General features: G+C 49.6%; 1 protein-coding gene across 2 annotated transcripts in view; it reads right to left on the reverse strand.

Annotated features, from left to right (window-relative positions):
- Window positions 1-20,809, reverse strand: part of ABCA13 (ATP binding cassette subfamily A member 13) — a 379,106-nt gene that overhangs the window by 197,268 nt on the left and 161,029 nt on the right. For both annotated transcript variants that reach the window (XM_043873351.1, XM_043873352.1), the window contains 5 exons: window positions 20,096-20,276; window positions 17,508-17,726; window positions 13,277-13,473; window positions 8,348-8,505; window positions 6,942-7,172 (listed from right to left, as the gene is read on the reverse strand). In XM_043873351.1, coding sequence (XP_043729286.1) covers window positions 6,942-7,172; window positions 8,348-8,505; window positions 13,277-13,473; window positions 17,508-17,726; window positions 20,096-20,276 — 986 coding nt within the window. The remainder of the gene's footprint in view (window positions 1-6,941; window positions 7,173-8,347; window positions 8,506-13,276; window positions 13,474-17,507; window positions 17,727-20,095; window positions 20,277-20,809) is intronic.

The following is a 20,809-nucleotide window of genomic DNA, read 5'->3' on the forward strand; positions in this document are numbered from 1 at the left end:
GACCCCAAGAGTGATGGGAGGAGGAATAAGGACAGCTGGGTGCCTGCAACGTGTCACATCATTTAATTATTAAGTTGACCCAATGAGATCAACACGGTCATCCCCCTAAGAGGAGAGCACCGAGGCCCAATGAAACCAGCATTCACCTGGTGCATTTACCAAGAATGAAATTAGAAACAGCAGAAATAGTGCGACTCGAGATTCATTCACTGAGCAAAGACTTCCTTTGTACCTCATTTTAATGGGAATTTTAATAGGATTTTAAACTGTTATTGTGAATTATACAAAACATACCTTGATAACAAAAAGGAGTCTTGACAATCATCTTCATCTACGCTTTTAAGTTTTCCTCTTTCTCCTTTCCTAGCAAGGCAGTGTGTGTGTATGTGCACCTGTGTACTTGGGAGGAGAAAACAGAATAAAGGCAGAGGCCCTGCTCTCAGAAGCTCACAGACCACCGGACAGATCAGCACAACACAGAACTCAGCACCGTATGGACTAGTCTCAGCATCCTGGGGCGATAAAGTACAGCAGGGTGACTGCACTTGACAATACTGCGCTGTACATTTCAAAGTAGCTGAGAGAATAATTTCTTTCATTTCTCATAACAAAAAAAAATACAATTATGTAAGGCAATGGATATAACTAAATTTATAATGGTGATCATTTCCCAATATATACATAAATCAAATCATTTAATGTTGTGCTCTTTAAACTAATACAATGTTATATGTCGATAAAACTGAGAAGAAAGAAATGACCAAATAAAACATCAGGGACAGTAAACAGTGTGAAAACAATTGACAATTTAACAAAAATATGGATTTAAGTACAAAGCCTATGGCACCTCTAAAGGAACAGAAGGTCAGGTGTTGCAGAGGCTTCATTCCGGGATTTGTGTTTTGGCAATTGAGAAGAGCTGCCGGATCTAACTTCCATAATGGTCCCAGATCACCTCATTGTCAACTGGGCCATCAATGCTCAGACCGCAGGGCTGAGCCTGCGCCCTCGTCAAGCCCGGCTAGACCCCAGACCTGACCTGCGCTGAAAGTGCCAGCTTGATGGACTGCACCCTGGAGATGGCCAGGGCAAGACGCCTTCTGCCTGGACGCTGCAGAAACACGAAACTGACCAAGCTCTGCCAGACAAGGGCGGCACCACTGCAGGAACGTGAGCAGAGGAAGAATTCCCAAACGTTGGCCAATGTAACATAAGCTGCGTCTTTCAGCTTCCCCACAGAGATTTTTTTCCCAAGAAAGGGAAGATAAAATCAGGAGATGGTTTAAATGATAAAGAATAAGACAGTCACTGGCCAATCCTCTCCAGGCATGGGATTCTGGGCAGGGCTGCCCCCTGCCAGGTCACACCGTGCACACAGGAGGACTTCTATTATTTTAAAGAACTTGAATGCGTTCACAATTGCTGATATAACAAATTGTCACAAACACAGGGCTTAGGACAACGCACATCCTCCACCTTATATTCCTGAAGGTCAGAATCTAAAATGGACCCAAGGACTAAGATGAGGACATTGCAGGGCTGGGTTGCCTCTGCAGGTGCTGAGGAAGGAGGCCCTCTGCTGACTTTTTCAGCTCCTAGTGGACTGTTTGGCTCGCAGCCCCTTCCTCTGTCTTCAGAGCTCATCACTGCGATCTCTGCTTCCATGAAGGCATCACCTGCTCCAGGGTTCCAGGGATACAACGGCTCTGGAGGTTCCGAGTGGTTCTCAGTATATATTGAGAGATGGAGTGAGTACGGAGCCTGAAACCCCACCAGGAAGGCATCCGAGGGAGCAGCTGCCTCACGACCATGACTGCATCCAGCAGCCAGGCTCCTGGGAGACAGGATGATTCTAGCTCCTGGGAATTACAATAGGATCTGGAGCTCAAAGATGGGGGAACGTGTTACAAGACACGGATCAGCCCAGTGGGGTCCACCGGCTAAATCTGATGTGAATTCCAAGTAAATAATTACAACAGTGAATTGTAGCTCACTGAACAAGATAGGAAGCCATGCGTCACTATGGATATCAAGAGACAGGGTGAAGATAAAGTGCTTCCTTGTGCTAATGTCAATTTAAAAATGTAGAATCCACGCTGGGGTTAGGAAATTGTCCCCTTGGCAGATGTCTCAGCCACAAGGAACACGGAAAAGGGCTAAAACCAGTGGGGAAAGTGGAGTGAAGAAAGAATGGGAATTTGAAGAATCTCAAGGCACATCCCCCAAAAATAAGCAATAATGATAGAAACAGGAAACAACTTCCAGGGGAAACGCCTGGCAGACACCACGTGACCTGGACGATCAAAGATCTGGTCACAGTGTGACGGATGGACCCCCAGCACCCGGCAGTGAGGAGGAAAGAGACAAGGCGCCCCTCCTGTGACTCTCCAGCCAGAATGTGAACAGGAGGAGCCCACAGTGAAGGGGTGAGCAAAGTGAGGGCTCTACCATCTGCAGGAACATCCAGATCACCAAGCCAAGGAAACAGGAATCCTTGCTGCTTGATGGCTGCTCCGGAGATGGGCAGTGAGCTGAGTGAAAACTCACGTTGATGAATCAGATCCTTTTGCTCTGAAGGGCAAGGGTGGGATGACTGAAACATGATGGGCGAAGACTGCCTGGGGGTTCTTTGTTCTTAGAAGTTGTTCTCAAAGAGTAAAAATAAATAACTAGAACATGAATGTCAAGTCCTTATCCCCACTCTGGACTTGATCTTTTCATCCTCTTAATGCTGTGTAAGATGAAGGCATCTGAGCTCAAGCACCCGAGGAAATGACACTCGGGACCCTCTTGACAAGAGAAACAAAGGAAACCCTCCTAGAGGAACTCGGCAGGCTCGATGGAAAGAAATTGCCCATCTCACATGGGCAGTCTGACCTTCCTAAAATACTACTAGAAGCTTCAGGTTTATTAAAACTGCCCTAGGACACTAATCATGGAGGGACACGCTGTTGGGCGGGGAGGTGGTATAGAGGATGTATGGGAAACCTTGGTACCTTCTGCTCCACTGCTGTGAACATGAAACTGCTCCAAAAACTAGTCTGTTCAACACCATGCTACTCACATCCACCCTACGTGCATTATGTCAGCAGATTCTGTCTTCGCCTCAGAGACGGCTGTAAACAGAATGCATCTGCAGGTTGGGGGCTCCCACTCTCCTGGCCCACAGCCCTACACACAGCAAACACTATCCTTTGCACTGGAGACATTGTTCAATTGCTCAGTTGTGTCTGACTCTTTGTGACCCCATGAACTGCAGCATACCAGGCCTCCCTGTCCATCACCAACCAACTCCCGGAGGTTGCTCAAACTCATGCCCGTTGAGTTGGTGATGTCATCCTATCATCTCATCCTCTGTTGTTCCCTTCTCCTCCTGCCTTCAATCTTTCCCAGCATCCAGGTCTTTTCTAATGAGTTGGCTCTTCGCATCAGGTGGCCAAGGTATTGGAGCTTCAGCTTCAGCATCAGTCCCTCCAATGAGTATTCAGGGTTGATTTCCTTTAGAATTGACTGGTTTGATCTCCTTACAGTCCAAGGGACTTTCAAGAGTCTTCTCCAGCACCACAATTTGAAAGCATCAATGGAGGGATGGGTTTGTAAATGCCAAAATAAAGACAGTGAGGACCACAATCAAATTCCACATCCCAGTCTCACTGGCCTGGGGCCTGTTTAGGGACGGTGACTTACGAGGACATGATCGCAGCTCAAGTGAAGCCTGGGCTCCAGCTGCAGGGCCTGGCGTGCTGCTGGCAGCCCCTCCTCGCCCACTAGGAAGTCGTCAGGCAGAATGCAGGCAAACAAAAGAAAACGTCCTGGGGTGCGGTTACAGCCCCGCTAACCGTAATCGAGCGCAGACACAAGACAGCAAAGTCAATACTCGCCAAGTGTAAAGACACAAAATTGGTGGAGATGGGTATTTTATAGACAATACCAAACAAAAGAATTTTTTTAAGGTGCTTAATCTCTTTTCAATTTAAGAAAGCTTTCTCAAATAGATCCAAATATACTGTAAAACTATATTTCACTAAATCTCCTATCTGAGGTATATGAAATGTTGGCTGCCCCTAACAACAGATACTTTCTTGTTTAGCATGTGTGTGTGTGACAGAGAGAGGAGAGAGATAAGACTGTATCAGTCAATATTTATTTGGTACCTATTACACACAAAGCGTGTGCTAAACCTAGCGGGTGGAAATTACTGCAAGGAACTGGAGGAGCAGATGAGACTTTCAAAGTAATTGAGTAGCTGGTTCTGTGACTCCTCACTGAGCTTGTGTGGGGAGGATTAACAGGATGTGCGGTGGGAGGAGGGGGACCCTGGAAGACAAAGGGCAGTTTAGGGGAGGCAGGTGTGGGGCAGAATGACTCCTTCAAGGAACAGAGACTGGAGACCTCTGTGGGTCCAGTGCAGTGGAGGCCCATGACCCTCTGCAACGGTCACAATGTTTAAGAGTGGATTTTACTGCATGCAATTTAAACAATATGCTTTTAAAAAAGAGAGTAAAGAGAAGGAAGATTTTAAAATGCCCAAAAGGGACTATATTCAATATCTTGTGATAAACTATAATGGAAAATAACCTGATATATACATATAACTGAATGACTTTTGCTCTACACCAGAAACTAACACAACATTTTACATCAACTATAGCTCAACAAAAACAAAGAAGTGTTCAAAAAGAACATGGACGGGTAAAGTAAAAATATTTTGGAGAAGAAAGGCAGATACTAAACAGAAAGAAATATTTAAGGAGTACAGCATAAAAATCATTTTTAGAAGTCATGCTATGATGAAACAACGATCATGACATTAAAAATATTAAAAAATGTTTAATTTCAGAATAAATCACTGCACAGGTACTCTGGAAATAAGCGGCAAGAAAAGTAATATTGTAAGTCTTCACCTTTGTTTGTTTTCTTGCTATTTGTAGCCTGTACTCAGCATTATTATATTACTCAATCCAATCAAAAACTGCATGTGAAGGTTAGGGAAGATTTGTCTCTTTTAGCAATGAGAAACATGGAGTTCCAGCCTAGGATGCAGGACGGGCTTCCCCCTGGCAGCACATACAACACAAGAGCCGGTCACTCCCTGGAGCCCACACTCCCTCCTCCCCAGTGGGACAGGGGACAACTCGGGGACTAGGGGAAGGGGTTACCAGGGGGAAAACGCTGGGGTTACAAACAGGTGCAATCATTTTGGGAAGTAGTTACCTGTCAAGATTACAGGTCTGAAGGTTCCTATCTTTGTCCCAGAAATCACACTTCTGAATCTAAGGCGAGGACAACAGAACACCCCCCACACCCTGTTCACCAACATCTGCACCATCTTATTGACAGTATGGAAACACTGCAAACGATTTAAGTGCCTAAAAGGCAGAAGTGAGAAGCTGCATGATGGAACTTCTTTGTGTTAGAAATTATGCAGCCATAAAGATAATGGTTATGAGGGAAATGGATACTGCTTGAGATAAATAGCATTCATTGGGTAACTCCTGATTCTTTTATATACACACACATATATATATGCAATGAGATTTCAAACCTAATTTAAAATTCTGGGCAAGAAGTCCCTCACCATACAGTGGTTAGGAATCTGAACTTCCACTGAAGCGAGCACAGGTTCAGTCCCCACTGGGGAATTAAGGTCCCACCTGCCCTTTGGCCAAAAGTAAATAAATAAATGCAAATTATATTAAGGAAAATAGAAATAAATTAAATTCTGTGTGTTAATTTTATATCCTGCAACTTTACTATATTCATTGATTAGCTCTAGTAATTTTCTGGTAGAGTCTTTAGGGTTTTCTATGTAAAGGATCATGTCATCTGCAAACAGTGAGAGTTTGCCATATGACCCAGCAATCCCACTTCCGGGCATACACACTGAGGAAACCAGATCTGAAAGAGACACGTGCACCCCAATGTTCATCACAGCACTGTTTATAATAGCCAGGACATGAAAGCAACCTAGATGCCCATCAGTAGACGAATGGATAAGGAAGCTGTGGTACATATACACCATAGGATATTACTCAGCCATTAAAAAGAATTCATTTGAATCATTTCTTTTTTTTTTTTTTTTTAAATTTTTTTATTAGTTGGAGGCTAATTGCTTCACAACATTTCAGTGGGTTTTGTCATACATTGATATGAATCAGCCATAGATTTACAGTTATTCCCTTCCAAAACCCAACCAGAAGTTCAGCCTTTGACATTCTAGGAGCCTCAGTATTTTAAATCTCATGGCCACTGAAAGTCCCAGGTGTTACTCTATACTACTCTCAGGTAATACAGAGAAGGTGGCCCAAGGGTCTTCCCAGGCATTTTTAATCTTCAGCGCTTGACTTTTATTTTAAATCTGCAGTGCTTTGTAAAACTCAGATCTAGCTAACAATCAACCTCAAGGCCCCCACTGAGGCCACTGTACACAAACTAGCAACTTCCTCCTGGAGGAAAAGCCTGGCTCTGGCTCCCTGGAGCATCCAAGAGGAAACCACACCCATACTCCGAGGGGTAGGTGCCAGCATGGGAAAGGAGGGGGAGTGGGAGGGGAGGAGAGGGGAGGAGCATCGTTCGGTGTGTGAGCTTCTGCCCATCTTTTCCCAAGGCGGGGCTGGGACTCCTGAGCAGAACTAGGTCCAGAGAGAAAAGAGAAGGACGCCTCCAGGTGAGGAAACAGGACCAGCCAGCCTCCTGCTGCTGAAACTGTCTGGAGAGCTAGTGCTTTTCTCAAATATAAAAAGCTATCCCCCTTAAAGAACCACAATCACCTATCGAGTGCATTAAATTCATGTAAATGCCATGCCCACTGCCAAAGAGAGCTGGGAAATGAATGAAAATGCACAAGGTCCCCAGCACATCCTTCCCAGCTGCCTCTCCCACGCACAGCGGCAAAGCACAGACCAGAAAAGCCTGCCCGAGCATCTGTCATCAGCAGGTACCTCTTCTAAGGTGGTGTCTGAGAGCCCGTAGCCTGTCAGGTGCAGCTGGTGGAGGTTCTGGTCGAGGGCCTCGAAGAGCCCTTCGAAGCAGGCTCTGTCTGCACCCTCAGGGATCATGTAGCTCAGCTCGCCCCGGCTGCTGCCTCGAAGAGATGCTTGTGGGATGTAGGTCTGGATCAGAGACGTGGCACAAGCTGTGTCCTTCGGGGCATCGGCCTCCAGAACAGAAGGCTACCCCCCAAGAAAGCAAGCGAACAGTAAGGAATGCAAACCCAAACATACGGAATTTACATCAACTGGTTTCGCCTCTAGCCCTAAGCAAATTATTTTAAAATTTCAACTCCAAGCAGCAAAATCAAGAAATAGCATTTCCAGGATGCATTGCACCTTTTCCTTTTTAAATTTAAATCTAGTGGGAAAGCTGGCCAGGCAAGATGTAACACTAATTGGTCCCCAGGTACATGGGACAGGCCCCTAGGAGGTCTATGCTTACAGACACCCTTGCTGCCTACGGAGAATCCTGAAAGCCACTCCAGCCCAGCAACTGGACCACAAGATATAGAGCCTTCCCAAAAGGGAGACAAGGACCCCCACCCAAGGAGGAAAGCCACCACCCCACCCCAGGACAGCAAGACACTCACCCTGAACAGAGAGGAAGCAAATAGGAACCTGGACTCGGGGCCACCAAGGGTCAGACCATCAGGACTGGGGGGTAGGGGGCAACTTAGAGACATCAGCCCTGAATCCCAGCCCCAGAGCAGCTCCGGCCCGCCCCCAGCTGACACAGGGCAATGAGGATGCCTCTCACTGATAACTCTGACTTCACCCTTTCTATGGTACAGCTTTAGCCTCTGAACCAAGCATCAGGGTCAGAAAGTTACCTGAGAACACGCGGGGCCATGGCGGTGCCCGGCCAGCCACTCAGGCCAACCCTGTTTCCCATCAGGGGCCCTGAATCCCACCTAACTCCTCCTGGCAGACAGACAGCATCTGGGAGGCCCCACTCACCGCTGTAAAATTTATTTTAGCACCAGGGCCTCCGTACCAAAGGCCTCCACGTAATTACCACCTCCCTTTCCAGCCTCATCCCTGGCCCTCCCAGCTCCCTGCCCCCGCCCCCCAACTCCACACCCACCAGTGTGGAGTTTCTCTCTTTCTCGGGCACACTGTTTCCTCCCCAAAGACTGAGATCCCAAGGACCCTGTGCAGAAAGCATGCACTCTATTTTGTCACCTCCCCCAAGACCCAGAGCCAGCAAGGCCCTGCCTGAATTTGGGATAAAGATCTTCTGAATGACTCGACTGCAACATGGAAATGCTGTAACTGAGGAACAGTCTCAATTCGTCTCCTCCATTCCCCCAACCGAGGAGGGACACATCTCCCTGTATCCGCAACCAGGGTCTCACCTGCCTGCTGAGCGTCAGGCGGAGCCCCTGGGCGTGGGCCTGGGTCAGGCTGGCAGGGGGCCCGGAACAGCGGAGCCGCCCCCGCTGCAGCACGGCCACGTGGTCACTCAGCGCCTCAGCCTCGTCCAGGTGGTGGGTGGTGAAGATGATCGTCCGACCTGCGACCCAGGAAAGGGGGCATCAGATCCGCATGGCACACCGGGGGTTCATCCTCTCCCTCCGGTGGAGGAGCAGGGGCGGCAGTGGGGGGTGGTGTCAAGAGCATCACAGGGTTTTCAGTCAGTTGAGATCACCGCCCCCCCCCCCCCCCCCCGTCAGAGCCCTGGAAACACCTCAGGGTTAGGACATGGCTTCTGCAAACCCACCATCACAAGATGTGACACTAAAGGGCAAGCCAGGGGGTCCCCAGGTCCAGTCACCCCATCTGTGAGCCCCGAGACAGATCGCTGAGTGGATGTAGAGGAGAAATTCACAGAGAAACAGCTGAACAGGACATCCTTCTCTGTCCTCTGATCCTCGACTCTCCACCCTCAACCTCACTATCACCTCTGCCGGACGCTGGGAGACGCTCTGTCCGATGGAAGCACTGCTACTGCTGCGTAAGAACATCAGTAAGCACCGTGAAGGGGGGGCAGCAGCCAAGGGGCCGGTCAACGCCCTTGTCAAGTGATGTGACCACGAGTCATGGGGGGCACGACGCTTACCTCCTACTGGGAAGAGCTCACAGCAGCCAAGGCCACAGAGAGAGCATTCTGGGCGCTGGGCAGGGGGCGAGGTGGGGTGGGCACGAGCCAGGGCCTCCCCAGGGAGAAAGAGGGCACGTGGCCACTTTTCGCAGAAACAAGTGATCAGCTTATATGTATCCTCTATGAATTCTCACATCTGGTCACATTATCCAGCCCTTTCTGGGGGAGGAAAGGGCCCAAACTGACCTAAGGGGGCCAGAGGCCAGAGAGCCTGGAAGGCATTTTCAGAAAGTTCATGTCAGTTACGTGAAGGGACACTCTCAGGACTTTTACTGCTGTTGGCTTGGCCAAGAAGTTTTTTGGGGATGTGACGGAAAACTCTGAAAAAACTTTTTAGCCAACTCAATACATTCCCCCACAGGCCTACATCAAGCCCAATTCTACCTATTCTGGTTTACTGAATAAACACACTGATTGATTCTTATCCCAAAAGCAAATTTTCCAAGCACAAAGGCTGAACATGATTTTAATTCTGCCTGCCTCTGTGCTAGGTCGCTCCAGTCATGCCTGACTCTTTTTGACCCTATGGACTGTAGACTGCCAGGCTCCACTGTATGGGATTCTCCAGGCAGGAATACTGGAGTGGGTTGCTATGGCTTCCTCCAAGGGATCTTTCCAACCCAGGGATTGAGCCTGCATCTCTTATGTCTCCTGCATTGGCAAGTGGGTTCTTTATCACTAACACCACCTGGGAAGCCCGATTTTAACTCTACCTGAGTTTATATTTTTTAATAGCAGAGAAAGATAGAAAGACCAGGATTCTCAATTCATCTTTTAAAAACCACATCAAAAGGAAACCATGATATGTAGACCCTAGAGTAAAAGAGGGGCAGGGGGCATGGTGGCCACTTTCACCACATAGTGTATGTGTGCTCAGTCGTGTCTGACTCTTTACCACCCCATGGAAGGCAGCCCGCCAGGCTCTTCTGTCCATGGAATTCTCCAGGCAACAATGCTGGAGTGGGTTGCCATTTCCTTCTCCAGTTTAAATAAAAGCTATGTGCCTATTCTATTGTTCACCATAGATGTGTCCCAAAGACCAAAGCCAAATCCCCTCACAACACAAGTTCCTTCAAGGCTAAGAAAATATGCTCAGTCCCTGATCTGGAGTTAGAGACAATTTAGAGACCAGATAATGTGTTTGCAGACAATTGAATCATCTAAAAATGAAAAGTCAGCTAGAATATAAACTCCCCAAAAATGTAGATGAAGTTCATAGATGTTTGATGCTTCTCAGTGGACATTTAGGCAACTTGAGACACAGCTCAACCCTCAATGGACAACTGTCACTCTACAAGACACGTCTTTACTGCTTCCCCGGTTCGGGTGCTGTGTCTGAACCCCTCTCCCCATAAAGTGATCTTTCCCACACCCACTTCTCTTTTTTAACAACAGTGATGAACGGCCACTGGCCAAGCACCCATGTACCCCGTGCTCAGCTGTACACTTTCACGCACTTCTCACACCACCCTACCAGCGGCATGATCCTCTCCACTTGCAAACAGGAAAACTGTTTGCCCAGAGGAGTGAGATCATTTCTCCAGGTCATATAGGACATGTGGAGCAGGAGGGGGACGAGCAGACCAATTTGCTCTGGTACCTTTTCCGTCCTTATTGCTCCCACCAAGGGAGGCACGGAAGCACTGTTCAGAGGCGATCAGCACTGCGTATCACTCAGAAGGAAACACCGGTCAGGTCCCAGGAAGACAGAACCCCAAACACCAGGGTTCTGCCAGTAGAACCTGCTTCTACTCAGCAGGGGTCTCTTGTTTTCGTGCTTCGCTTAGATCTGGTTTACAAAGCTGCGGCAAAGCTGCCTGGAGGTTTGGGGCTGTTTCCAGAAACGGCTACATTTTGATTCTTGAAAACATATTTCCCTCCTAGGACTCCCCCACCCAATCCTACTGATTTTTCATTTCAATCAGCTCAGGGACTCTTCGAAGGAGCACCCAAAAAACAACCATTGCCAAACGACCAAGAACAGTGAGAAAACATTTAACTCATAAGAAGAGAATCTGAAGAAAGTTGCCTATTTCTGAGATTTTTATCAGATCTGGTTTTGTATCCAAAGTTACAATTACACTCAAATATTCTGTCAGCTGAGCCCTCAAGACCCCAGCTCTGATTTTTCAAGTAAACAAGAGTCATGAACTTGTGGTATGAAATTCGAGCTGCAATTCAGGTGAGCAGGGAAACAAAATCTACTCATCTGTCTGCCTCTCACCCATCCTTGTCATCTGCCCCCACTCTAGGAGCAGGGAAATGATTTACATTTGTTTTATCTCAAAACTCCATCAGTCCCTTTAAATGGTGTCCAAAAGTCACGAGTTTTCATTTCTGGTCTCTACTTTCCTTCCCAGAGGGCCTTAGGTAAGTGGATGGATGGGATCTTGGGGCAATGGGCAGGCAAGATGCTTGGGCGCAGTGTGGTCAGTGTCTCCTGGTCCCAGGTGATGACTCAGACCTGTCCCCGCCCTACCTGTATAGCAGAGCCTTGGACAAGGCTGACCCTGGACAAGGTCAGCCCACGGCCTCGAGCACCTCCTGCTCCCTGGGGTCCCTCAGTCCAGCTGGCTGCCCGTCCCCCAGGCTCCCCCAGCTTCCAGGGCCCACCTCGTCCCTCCAGGCAGCCTCCCTGGCAGGCTCTGCTTCCTCTCAGTCCAGAAGCTGGGAACTGTGAAAGTTCAGGACACCGCCCTGGGCATAGCCCTGGGCCAGGGTCCTGCTCGGCCTCATGAGTCTGACATAGCTGCACCAGGTCCGATGAATCCATACCCCTGACACAACCTCAAGATCCTGGAATGGTCGCCCAGCCCAGGCCAGTGCCAGAAAGGAATAGAAAGCCACTCCTGCATCTGATTTTCCTGTGTCCCTCAGCATCTCCTCTACGTTTCTGGAATATAAAGGACAAGATGGTCCTTTCAGGGCTTCTCCCTGACCCCAGACTAAGCTTAAGTGCCAGGAGCATCTCTCCTGCCCTAAGGAGAGAATTTGATGACTTTTCTTGGGTCCCTTCTCCTTGCATTTCTTCAGGAGCAAATCCTAACTTCCCTCAGGGAGATGAAGGCTTCAGGTCAAGTCAGAAAGGCTTTGTACCCAAAAGGGCAAAAAGAAAAGCAAAACCATGTTTTATAAGAATCAGCAATAACCCTACCACTGACGCTCCCACACCTGCCTAGAAACACCAGGTATGTTTCCCTATTCCTGAGGTTTCTTTCCAAATTCCAGTGTTTCTATACAAAATGCCCATAGTAATGCTTCCTGGCTGTCACACAGGAGAAATCAGAAGCTGGAAATCAGTAACTGACCATCTAAGGTCCTAAGTTAGAAATTCACCTTAATAAAGATGAGAAACCGGAAGCCTCCAGACCAAGGTCTCCGCTCCTCCCTTGGCCTGGTGAACCGCCGCTGTGGCTGGCTCTAAGCTAACCCACACCCGTCTCTCTCTGTCTCAGTTTCCTCACTGCAAAAAGCGAGAAAACTTTTCTTTTTTCCAGATTGTAGCTGGGACACCCCTTCTGACAATCCCACAATTACTCCAGAATGGAAGCCACTGTGGATGAGTGCTGTGTCCGCTCATATCATGGGTAACATGCTCGAAAGACACCAGAGCTGGTGCTGAGCAACCCCCAGCCCCCCAATACCACGGGGATGTCACGATGGGTGTGTCTCTTCTCTATGCGCCCCTGCGTAATTTTTTCATTGTTTTGGGGGAGGTGGGGGGGAGGCGTGCTTCACGGGCATGTGGAATCTTAGTTCCCCTACCAGGGATGGAACCTGCACCCCCCGCACTGGAAGCCATGAGACTTAACCACTGGACCGACAAGCGAAGTCCCGGGAATTTTTCTTTTCCCCAGGATAACGTATTACTGGGACACGGGCCTCATTCCTCTCCACCTCAATATCCAGGAAAGAGAACAGAGCCATATCGTCTGTCATAGCAACAGGACCGAAGGAGAACATAAAGCACCGCCCTCCTCCGTGATATCGCGGGAAAAGGACATGGAGCACAGCCCTTCACGGTGATAGGACGGAAGGAGAACATAAAGCACCGCCCTCCTCCGTGATATCGCGGGAAAAGGACATGGAGCGCAGCCCTTCACGGTGATAGGACGGAAGGAGAACATAAAGCACCGCCCTCCTCCGTGATATCGCGGGAGGAGAGCGCTCCGCCGAGCCCTACCTCGTCGGTACTTGAGGAGGATGTCCCAGATGCCACGGCGGGAGCACGGGTCCACCCCGCTGGTGGGCTCATCTAAGACCACGGTCCTCGATGCACCCAGGAAGGCGATGCCGATGGACAGCTTTCTCCGCGTGCCCCCCGAGAGCACTCGAGCCTGTTGGTGCTGGTGCGGCATCAGCCCCACATCCTGAAGAGTTCTGTAACGAGAACAGAGCCCTCACTCTCCCAGACTCCTCAGGTGGGCTTGACGTCCCACTCTAGAAACAGGCACCCGCGAGGACTCGTCTCTTTCTCATCCACGGACACATGGAGGGGGCCCAGAACCATGTACCCATGATTCTGACGCCGCAGCGCCGGCCTCCTTGGGGCCCGGATACGACCACATCCAGGGACCCAGCGTGAGGCCCTGACAGCAGGGCCTGCCGAGTGGGTCCTGTTTGTAGGAAGTACATGCTGTGTCCCCTCTGGATTCATTCACCTGCCAGGGGACCTCCATCCCCTCAGGACCCTGGGGGGGGATGGACAATGATGGGTAGGTGTGGTCAGAGCAACAGGCAGAGGCCGCCCAGTGTCCATTCACGTGACTACAGAAGACACCTTGCCCAGGAGCACTAGCTCCGCATCAGCCCCTTCCTGCCTGAGCACTTGGGATGCAGCCATGAGTCACCACGTGCAGAGCAGGAGCGATAGATGCCGCTAACATGAGGACCAGCCCTCTTCTCTCCAGGAGCTTCCAGTCTCCGCACTGACTGCAGACACCCAGCATCTCCCGATGCATGAGGGGCGCCACTTTATAAGTAACCTCTCACTCTGCACCATGTGCCCAATAACACGTGAACACTTAAGACTCTCACCACCTACTTTATCTCACTCTGTTAAGCCCCCTTTTGGAGCAGCAGCACCCCTCCCCCCCCCCCGGACCAAAGGAAACCTTCCTCTGAGCACCCACATCCAGCAGATTCCCTCCCTCTGAGCCACAGGCCAGTCACTTCAAGAGGCCAAGGAGCAGCCAGAGGAGGAGGAATAGGGGAGAGAAGGGATTACAAGGTTCCATGCATTTGAGCTTCAAGACTGTTGGGACCCAGAAAACTGCAAAACTCTCACACAGACACTGGTAAAATCCCAGGTACTTGCACCTGATCACCGAGTGAATGTTTCACTGTTGACAGATTCCTCATCCAGACCCAGAAGGAGCCCAGGCTCCCTTCTCAGGTCTGGTTGTCAGTCGGCCCACTGGATGGTTAGTGCTTGTGGCCCTACATTTCCTGTGGAGTGAACCTCAACCTACATTTATAGCAGTTTTTGCCCTTGTCTGTCAGATGCTTCCACTGTGGACAGCAGCCCAGTTGGGAGGAAGAGGACAAGTGGCCCGTCTCAGCAAGGGGCTGTCTTGACTCTTATTCCCATTAGAAGCCAGCAATCCCTTCCCACCTGATGGCTCCCGCACCAGAGGAGGTGACCCTCTGGGGGCTAATGCCATTAGTTCCATTAACCAGAGAAGGACCGGCAGAGAAAAACAAGGCAGTGAGCTGTCAGATGTTCTCAAACATCCACATCCTAATCACATTTCCACCTTAAACCAAATCCCTCCCCGTTCTCTGCTGACCTTGAAATCAGCACCTCCTAGCCACTCATGGCCAAACCACACCCTGGACCTGGTGGTTTCCAGCATCCATGGCCCCGCCAGAGGCTCAATTCCACACATCCTTTCTCCAGCCGGTCCCTGCCTCTAGCCATCACTCCACAAAACCGAACTCTCCTCTCTTCCCCCTCCTCGTTTCCTGTGTCCACGGGCTCTACCCACCACAGTATCACTGCTACCCCCCACAGATCCCAACCGCTGCTCACAGGATGGCACCCAGAAAGCCACCCACCTTGTGTTTGCCTCAGTGGTTTGTTCCGTATTTGAAATGCCTGTTTCTCTTTCATCTTGATATTGTCCCAAATCTTTGCTCCATTTTTCCATAAAACTCCTGGGAAGAGTTCAGTTTCTAATCCCTTCCTTCCATCCTTTCTCCCCTGACTCCAGAGAGACCTCCCTCCCCATTGTGCTACCAAGATGGCTCTGATCCAGTCAACTAGTGACCTCCTCACACAAAGTCCAGAGGTTATGCTTCAGTCTTCATGTTACTTGACCCTCAACAGCATCTGAGCACCAGACCTGTCCCTCCTCCTTAATGGTCTGGTCCCTCCGTCTTCCTCACTGATCCCTGCTCTTTAATGGACTAGTTTCTCCTCTTTCCCCATTGCTCCTGGCAGGTCCTTCTTCATCCCCCCATCCTCTTCACACGGCAGCATACAGGATTCAAAGCTGTGTCCTCTCCTTGTGTCCACGTCCACACATGCCCTCGTGGGTCTCATCACCGTCGAACAAGGCAGCCTGCAGCTCAAGCCTTGTGATGCTGAAGCCTTGAGTCCAGAATCCTCAGGACTAACGCTAACCTCATCATGACATCTCATTGATTAAGTTCCCCTTTTGACTTCTAGCTTCTCCTTCAAATAAAAGGTAAAATGGTAAAGACCTGACTCTGGACAAATGTGCTCTCTAAGGAGTCTACCCCAGATTGCATCAGCTCGACTGTAACCAAGATGGCCATTAAGGGAACCTAGTGTTGCCACAGGAGCTGACACTGATCGCCCTGCCTCTGAATCAGGGCTTTCAGCCCTTGCTCCTCTAATTGAGCACGGCTGTCCTAAAACATGATCTCTTCCCGCCTACCTCTGTGCACACCAGCGTCGTTGCCAGGTAACTCGCAGCAAACTGATAACCAGTGAGGTTGCTGTGCCCATAACAGAAGATGAAGCCCTCGGAGCATCCTTAGGAGCTGGGTTTGGTGCCAGCCCCCAGCACAGCAGAGTCTGTGATAGGCAGACTTTGAATGAAAACTGGTGGCCTGGGAATTTTTTTTTAAATGTAGGTAGCACGTAACCAGTTTGTCCTTTAGTAATGTGCACTATTTCTCCCTAAGTTCCCATTGTCATCTAGGACAGGCTTAACTGGTGCAAAGTAGATGTTTCCTGTGTATCTGAGTCCCCAGCATCACTGGCATGGTTGTCATCAGCAGTCCGTCTGAGGACGGGATGTGAATCAGTCCACTATGGTGGTGAATGGCCTCAGACACCAGTTAGCTGCCAACCATGTGACTGTAAATCATTATTTTTACAAAACAAATCTTGCAAACATATTTTAAGGCAGCAATAAGCAGTAACGGGCATAGTTCCTCAGGGGCCCCTTTTCTTCTGAGGTGCATGAGTGACTCACCATCTGTCCTTACGCCCTGGCCTGGTCCCCCATGGGTCAGGCCTGACTGACGTCCTGCTCCATGAAGTTGGCCTGAGAGTGAGGAGCCTGCACACTAGTCTCACGGTGCGTCCCCCCAAGGGGCAGAGCCCAGCTTGGGCCACAGCCTTCACACACAGCCCTGCCCCGCGTCTTCTAGATCAGTGGCTCCCCCACTGGACTCAGGCCCCGATGCAGCCCTGTCCTTCCCCCTCGGCCCCTAGCCATACTCCCCTCCTGGAGACACCGACTTGTTTCCTGACTGGGGACCTCGGCTTTTCTCCTGCCTCTGGGCTCAGCTTCTGTGAGTGAGGGTGAGACTGGAGGAGCTCCGTGACCCCGGCCTGTCCTGCCATCCCAGCCCCTGCCTCCTCTCCCCACACACATGTCCTCTGCTCCCCTTGGAATGCATCCTGACCCCAGGCTCTCCCCCCTCACCCTGGACGCCCATCTGGTCAAGCTGGCCTCCAACAGCCTTCAAACCTGGGCCTCCCCTGCGGCCTCTCCATGTCCCGTCCCCACCCAGGGCTGGTACCCACCCTGGGTCACAGGTACACCTCCAGGCCCCGGGCTGCTTGCCCCCTCCTGTCCACAACCCCGAATCTGCAGGGTGACATCTAGACGCCTCGGCAGGACTGCTCAGGCTCCTTCACCCACTCCTCACGCCCCCACCCCATCCTCTTCACTTCAGGACACCCACAGGCACCCACACTCTGGACACAGACCTCAGCCCCCATGCTGTCTGCTCCCTCCTCGAGGACAGACCAGGTTCTGTATCCTCCCTGGGACACTTTCTGATCCCAGAGCTGGGGTCGTAATTCCATAGTTAGAACCACTTGCTAACACTTTCTTCTCACAGATACAGGCAGCGGCGAGGCTCAGAAGGCATCTCCCTGCACCGCCCACGCCCGCATGGGACGGAGGGCAGGGGGCAGAGGTGGTGTCACCCACCTGTGGACTTGCTCACGCAGCTTCTGGTGGGTCCCCGGCAGCACCTTCAGGGAGGCGAAGAGCAGCAGGTGCTCGAGCACCGTGAGGTGGTCGAACAGGATGTCCCGCTGCAGACACACCCCCAGCTCCGCCCTGACCCCAGATGGGTCCTTCTGCAGGCTCCTGCCATTGACAGTGATGGTCCCAGACGTGGCGGGGTAGAGTCCTGTGAGCAGGGATCTGCAGAGAAGACATGTCAGTGGGGGCATGGGAGTCAGATGTGCTGCTGCCCTGACCACCCGGCGGCCCCAGGGACGTCTGCATCCCATGGGGCACTCACCCCAGCCTCCCCTGCCAGCGCCTGCTACACAGTGAGACAAAGGCTGGACAGAGCTTGGTGGGACATGGGCTTGTGATCGGTTATGCTCGCCTGGGACGCTCTGTGCCCAATGACCATCCCTGCTGAGGGTTTTCGATGGTGATGCCAAGGGTCTTCACAGATGAGGAAACAGCCTAAATAGGCAGCCTAACCACTCAAGTCCTCATCATTAGATGTGAGCTGAGCAGCAGCATGTACCTCCCACCTCCCCCCACAGCCCTGCAGCCAGGCTTCCTGCTTCTGTGCCTGAGCCACCCCTCTGCCAACGTCAAATCCATGACAAGCCCGGAGCTCATCTCCAAAACTCCTGTCTGCTGGCCCACAGGACACCTGAAGACTGCCATCTCCTAGTTCAGGTTATTTATTATTCATGCTTTACACTATGTTTTTTTTCTAAAAAGTTAAGACATATACCTACCACAGCAAACCACACCTAACTACTTACAGAAAGAACTTAAAATGTATGTCCACACAAAAGATCTACGTGAATGTCCATCATCACCAAAACCCGGACACAGCCTCAACTGCACCAACAGATGAAAAGATAAACTGTAGTGTTTCCATGGCATGGACTTCTCAGAACCTGAAAGCTGAGCACCATGGGTGGGTCTCCAAGCATCATGCCAACAGGAGCCTTGGTACGACTCCATTATAGGAAATGCTAGAAAATGCTAACTGTACCACAGCAACAAACAATAGGACTGTGGTCGCTCAGGGGCCAAGAGCCAGGAGGCCCAGGGGCCAGCTGGGGTGAGGGTTCACATGTCAGTATCCTGTTTGTCCCCCGGGCTTTGTGCAGCTTTAGCCAAGTCCATCAGCTCATCAGATGCCACCTGGACACATACTGTTTCCTGGGAATAAATTGCACTTCAGTAACCTTGATTGACAACTGTTTGCTATATGGTTTTCAGACCTTGCCGAGGAATACAACGAAACAGAGTATACACATCTCAGTGTACCTCAGAGCTTCTCATTTCAGACCAGCCTGGAAGCAGCCTCTCAGCCTCTCCTCCGAGAAGTGCCAGGAAGAGACATCCCTGGGAGGACTCACAATTAATTTCCAACAATCACTAAAAGTGCTGCAGCCAGTGACCCTCAAAACACCCAAAAACTCCTAATTTAATTCTCTTCGTTGTGCAAAACACAGACTCCAGGTTTTCTTGCAGGAAACATGCATTAGTAAAAGCATGTGTGGAGGCTGGCTTTCGGAGTCATTATTAGTGCAACGTTTCCCAATCTGAAAACACTAAAAACATCCTTCATGAAATCTTCAGTTCTTTTTCAGCATCCAAGAAAAGAAAAGAGATGTTTCTTTTCAATTTATTGTCAGTAAGAGATTGCTGAAGCTTTTTGAATGTTATTTTTCTACTTTTGTTAAGAATCTTGAAGCAAATAGTCCCTTTCCTTGCGTTAACTAAGCATACTTTATTTAGCCCTACTAATAAAGAACAAAAAGAAAGTCACTTGTTCAAAACAGAAATTCCATAATTTGGGTGGTTTGGCCTTAAAAATGCCCCATTTCCACAGCCAACTTGGGGCTGTTTTGTGGACTGTAAGTGTTTCAGCTCATTCTTTCTCTGGGATCACATAATTCGATTCTTTAAACAAATCTGGAACCACTGGATCCCATATCAAAAATAAAGGCTTCACAAAAACATAACCACATAAAAAGCAGAACATGAAAAAGAAAAAGACTGAAGTGTTAAAAAAATTTGCAAACGTCATTAAAATTTCATCTTCCTCTAGGTATGCAAGCAGAATTAAACTTAGTTGGAGGGGGGAAAAGAATGCCGTAAGACTTTCAAAGGCCAAAGTAAACCCAGGAATATTTTGCAGGCAATAAAAAAAGAATTAAATTTATTTTAAAATATCCCCACCCCCCACCCGAGTCTGCTCAGACCTGCAGCAGCTCTAGTGAGAGGGCTGTCTTTCTGATGTGTCTGTAACTCCGTACTGAGATGGTTGGATAGCATCTCCAACTCAGTGGACATGAATATGAGTAAACTCTAGAAGACAGTAAAAACAGAAGCTGGTGTGCTACAGTCCATGGGGTCACAATGAGTCAGACAGGACTTAGCAACAGAACAACAACCGAAACCAAACAGAAATAAACAAACAGAAAAGGGATCTAGCCCCTGTCTCCCAGGTAAACACATCTCTAAGATGCACATCTTAAAACACATCCCTAAAGCCCTGGAGGGAAGGCAGGAGAAAGGGGAGTGGGACGCACATGACGGTGGTCTTCCCAGCGCCGTTGGTCCCCAGCAGGGCAGTGATCTGGTCCCTGTGGAAGGTCAGGGTCAGGTCCCAGACCCCTGCCTTGTGGTGATCATGCTCCTTGGTCACAGACAGCAGGACAACGCCGGGGGAGCCTCCTTCCAGCTCTCCTTCCCCATTTTGCAGGGATGAGCCTGTGAGGAAAATGCAGTCCACACTGAGATTTCAGAAGTCTCTAAGATAATGTTCACAGCTACCTTGGGCAGCTACCTTGGGCTTGAATTCTAGCTTTGTGAAACTTATGAAGCAATTCCAAAATCTTTCTCTACCTAAAGTCAAGAGGCACATCATATGATGGCTAAACTTAAATAAGAGAGCAGTGACTGCAAGCTTTTGTGCCCTTACGTTATACATTTTGCAAGAAATAAAAATAAACACACACATGTGTTTGTATATACATATACCCAGAAGAACAAAATCAGATTAGTTACACATGACTGACAGTCTCCAGAGGTGACCGTTAATAGGTGGTGCTGATCCAAATCTTCTATAAGATTTGTATTTCTGACTTGTATAGTCAGAAAATCACAGTATTGACTTACAGTACAAAATTATCATGGTGAGAACCTGTTTATCCATAGATTTTTCTCCCAAAAGTTGTGCTCTGTGAAAGAGCCCCAGGCCAGGGCAGGTGCCCACCAAGTCTCCTGGGAAGCAGGTCCACATT

This window comes from Cervus elaphus, chromosome 18, assembly GCF_910594005.1.
Source record: "Cervus elaphus chromosome 18, mCerEla1.1, whole genome shotgun sequence".
Classification (NCBI taxonomy): Eukaryota; Metazoa; Chordata; class Mammalia; order Artiodactyla; family Cervidae; genus Cervus; species Cervus elaphus.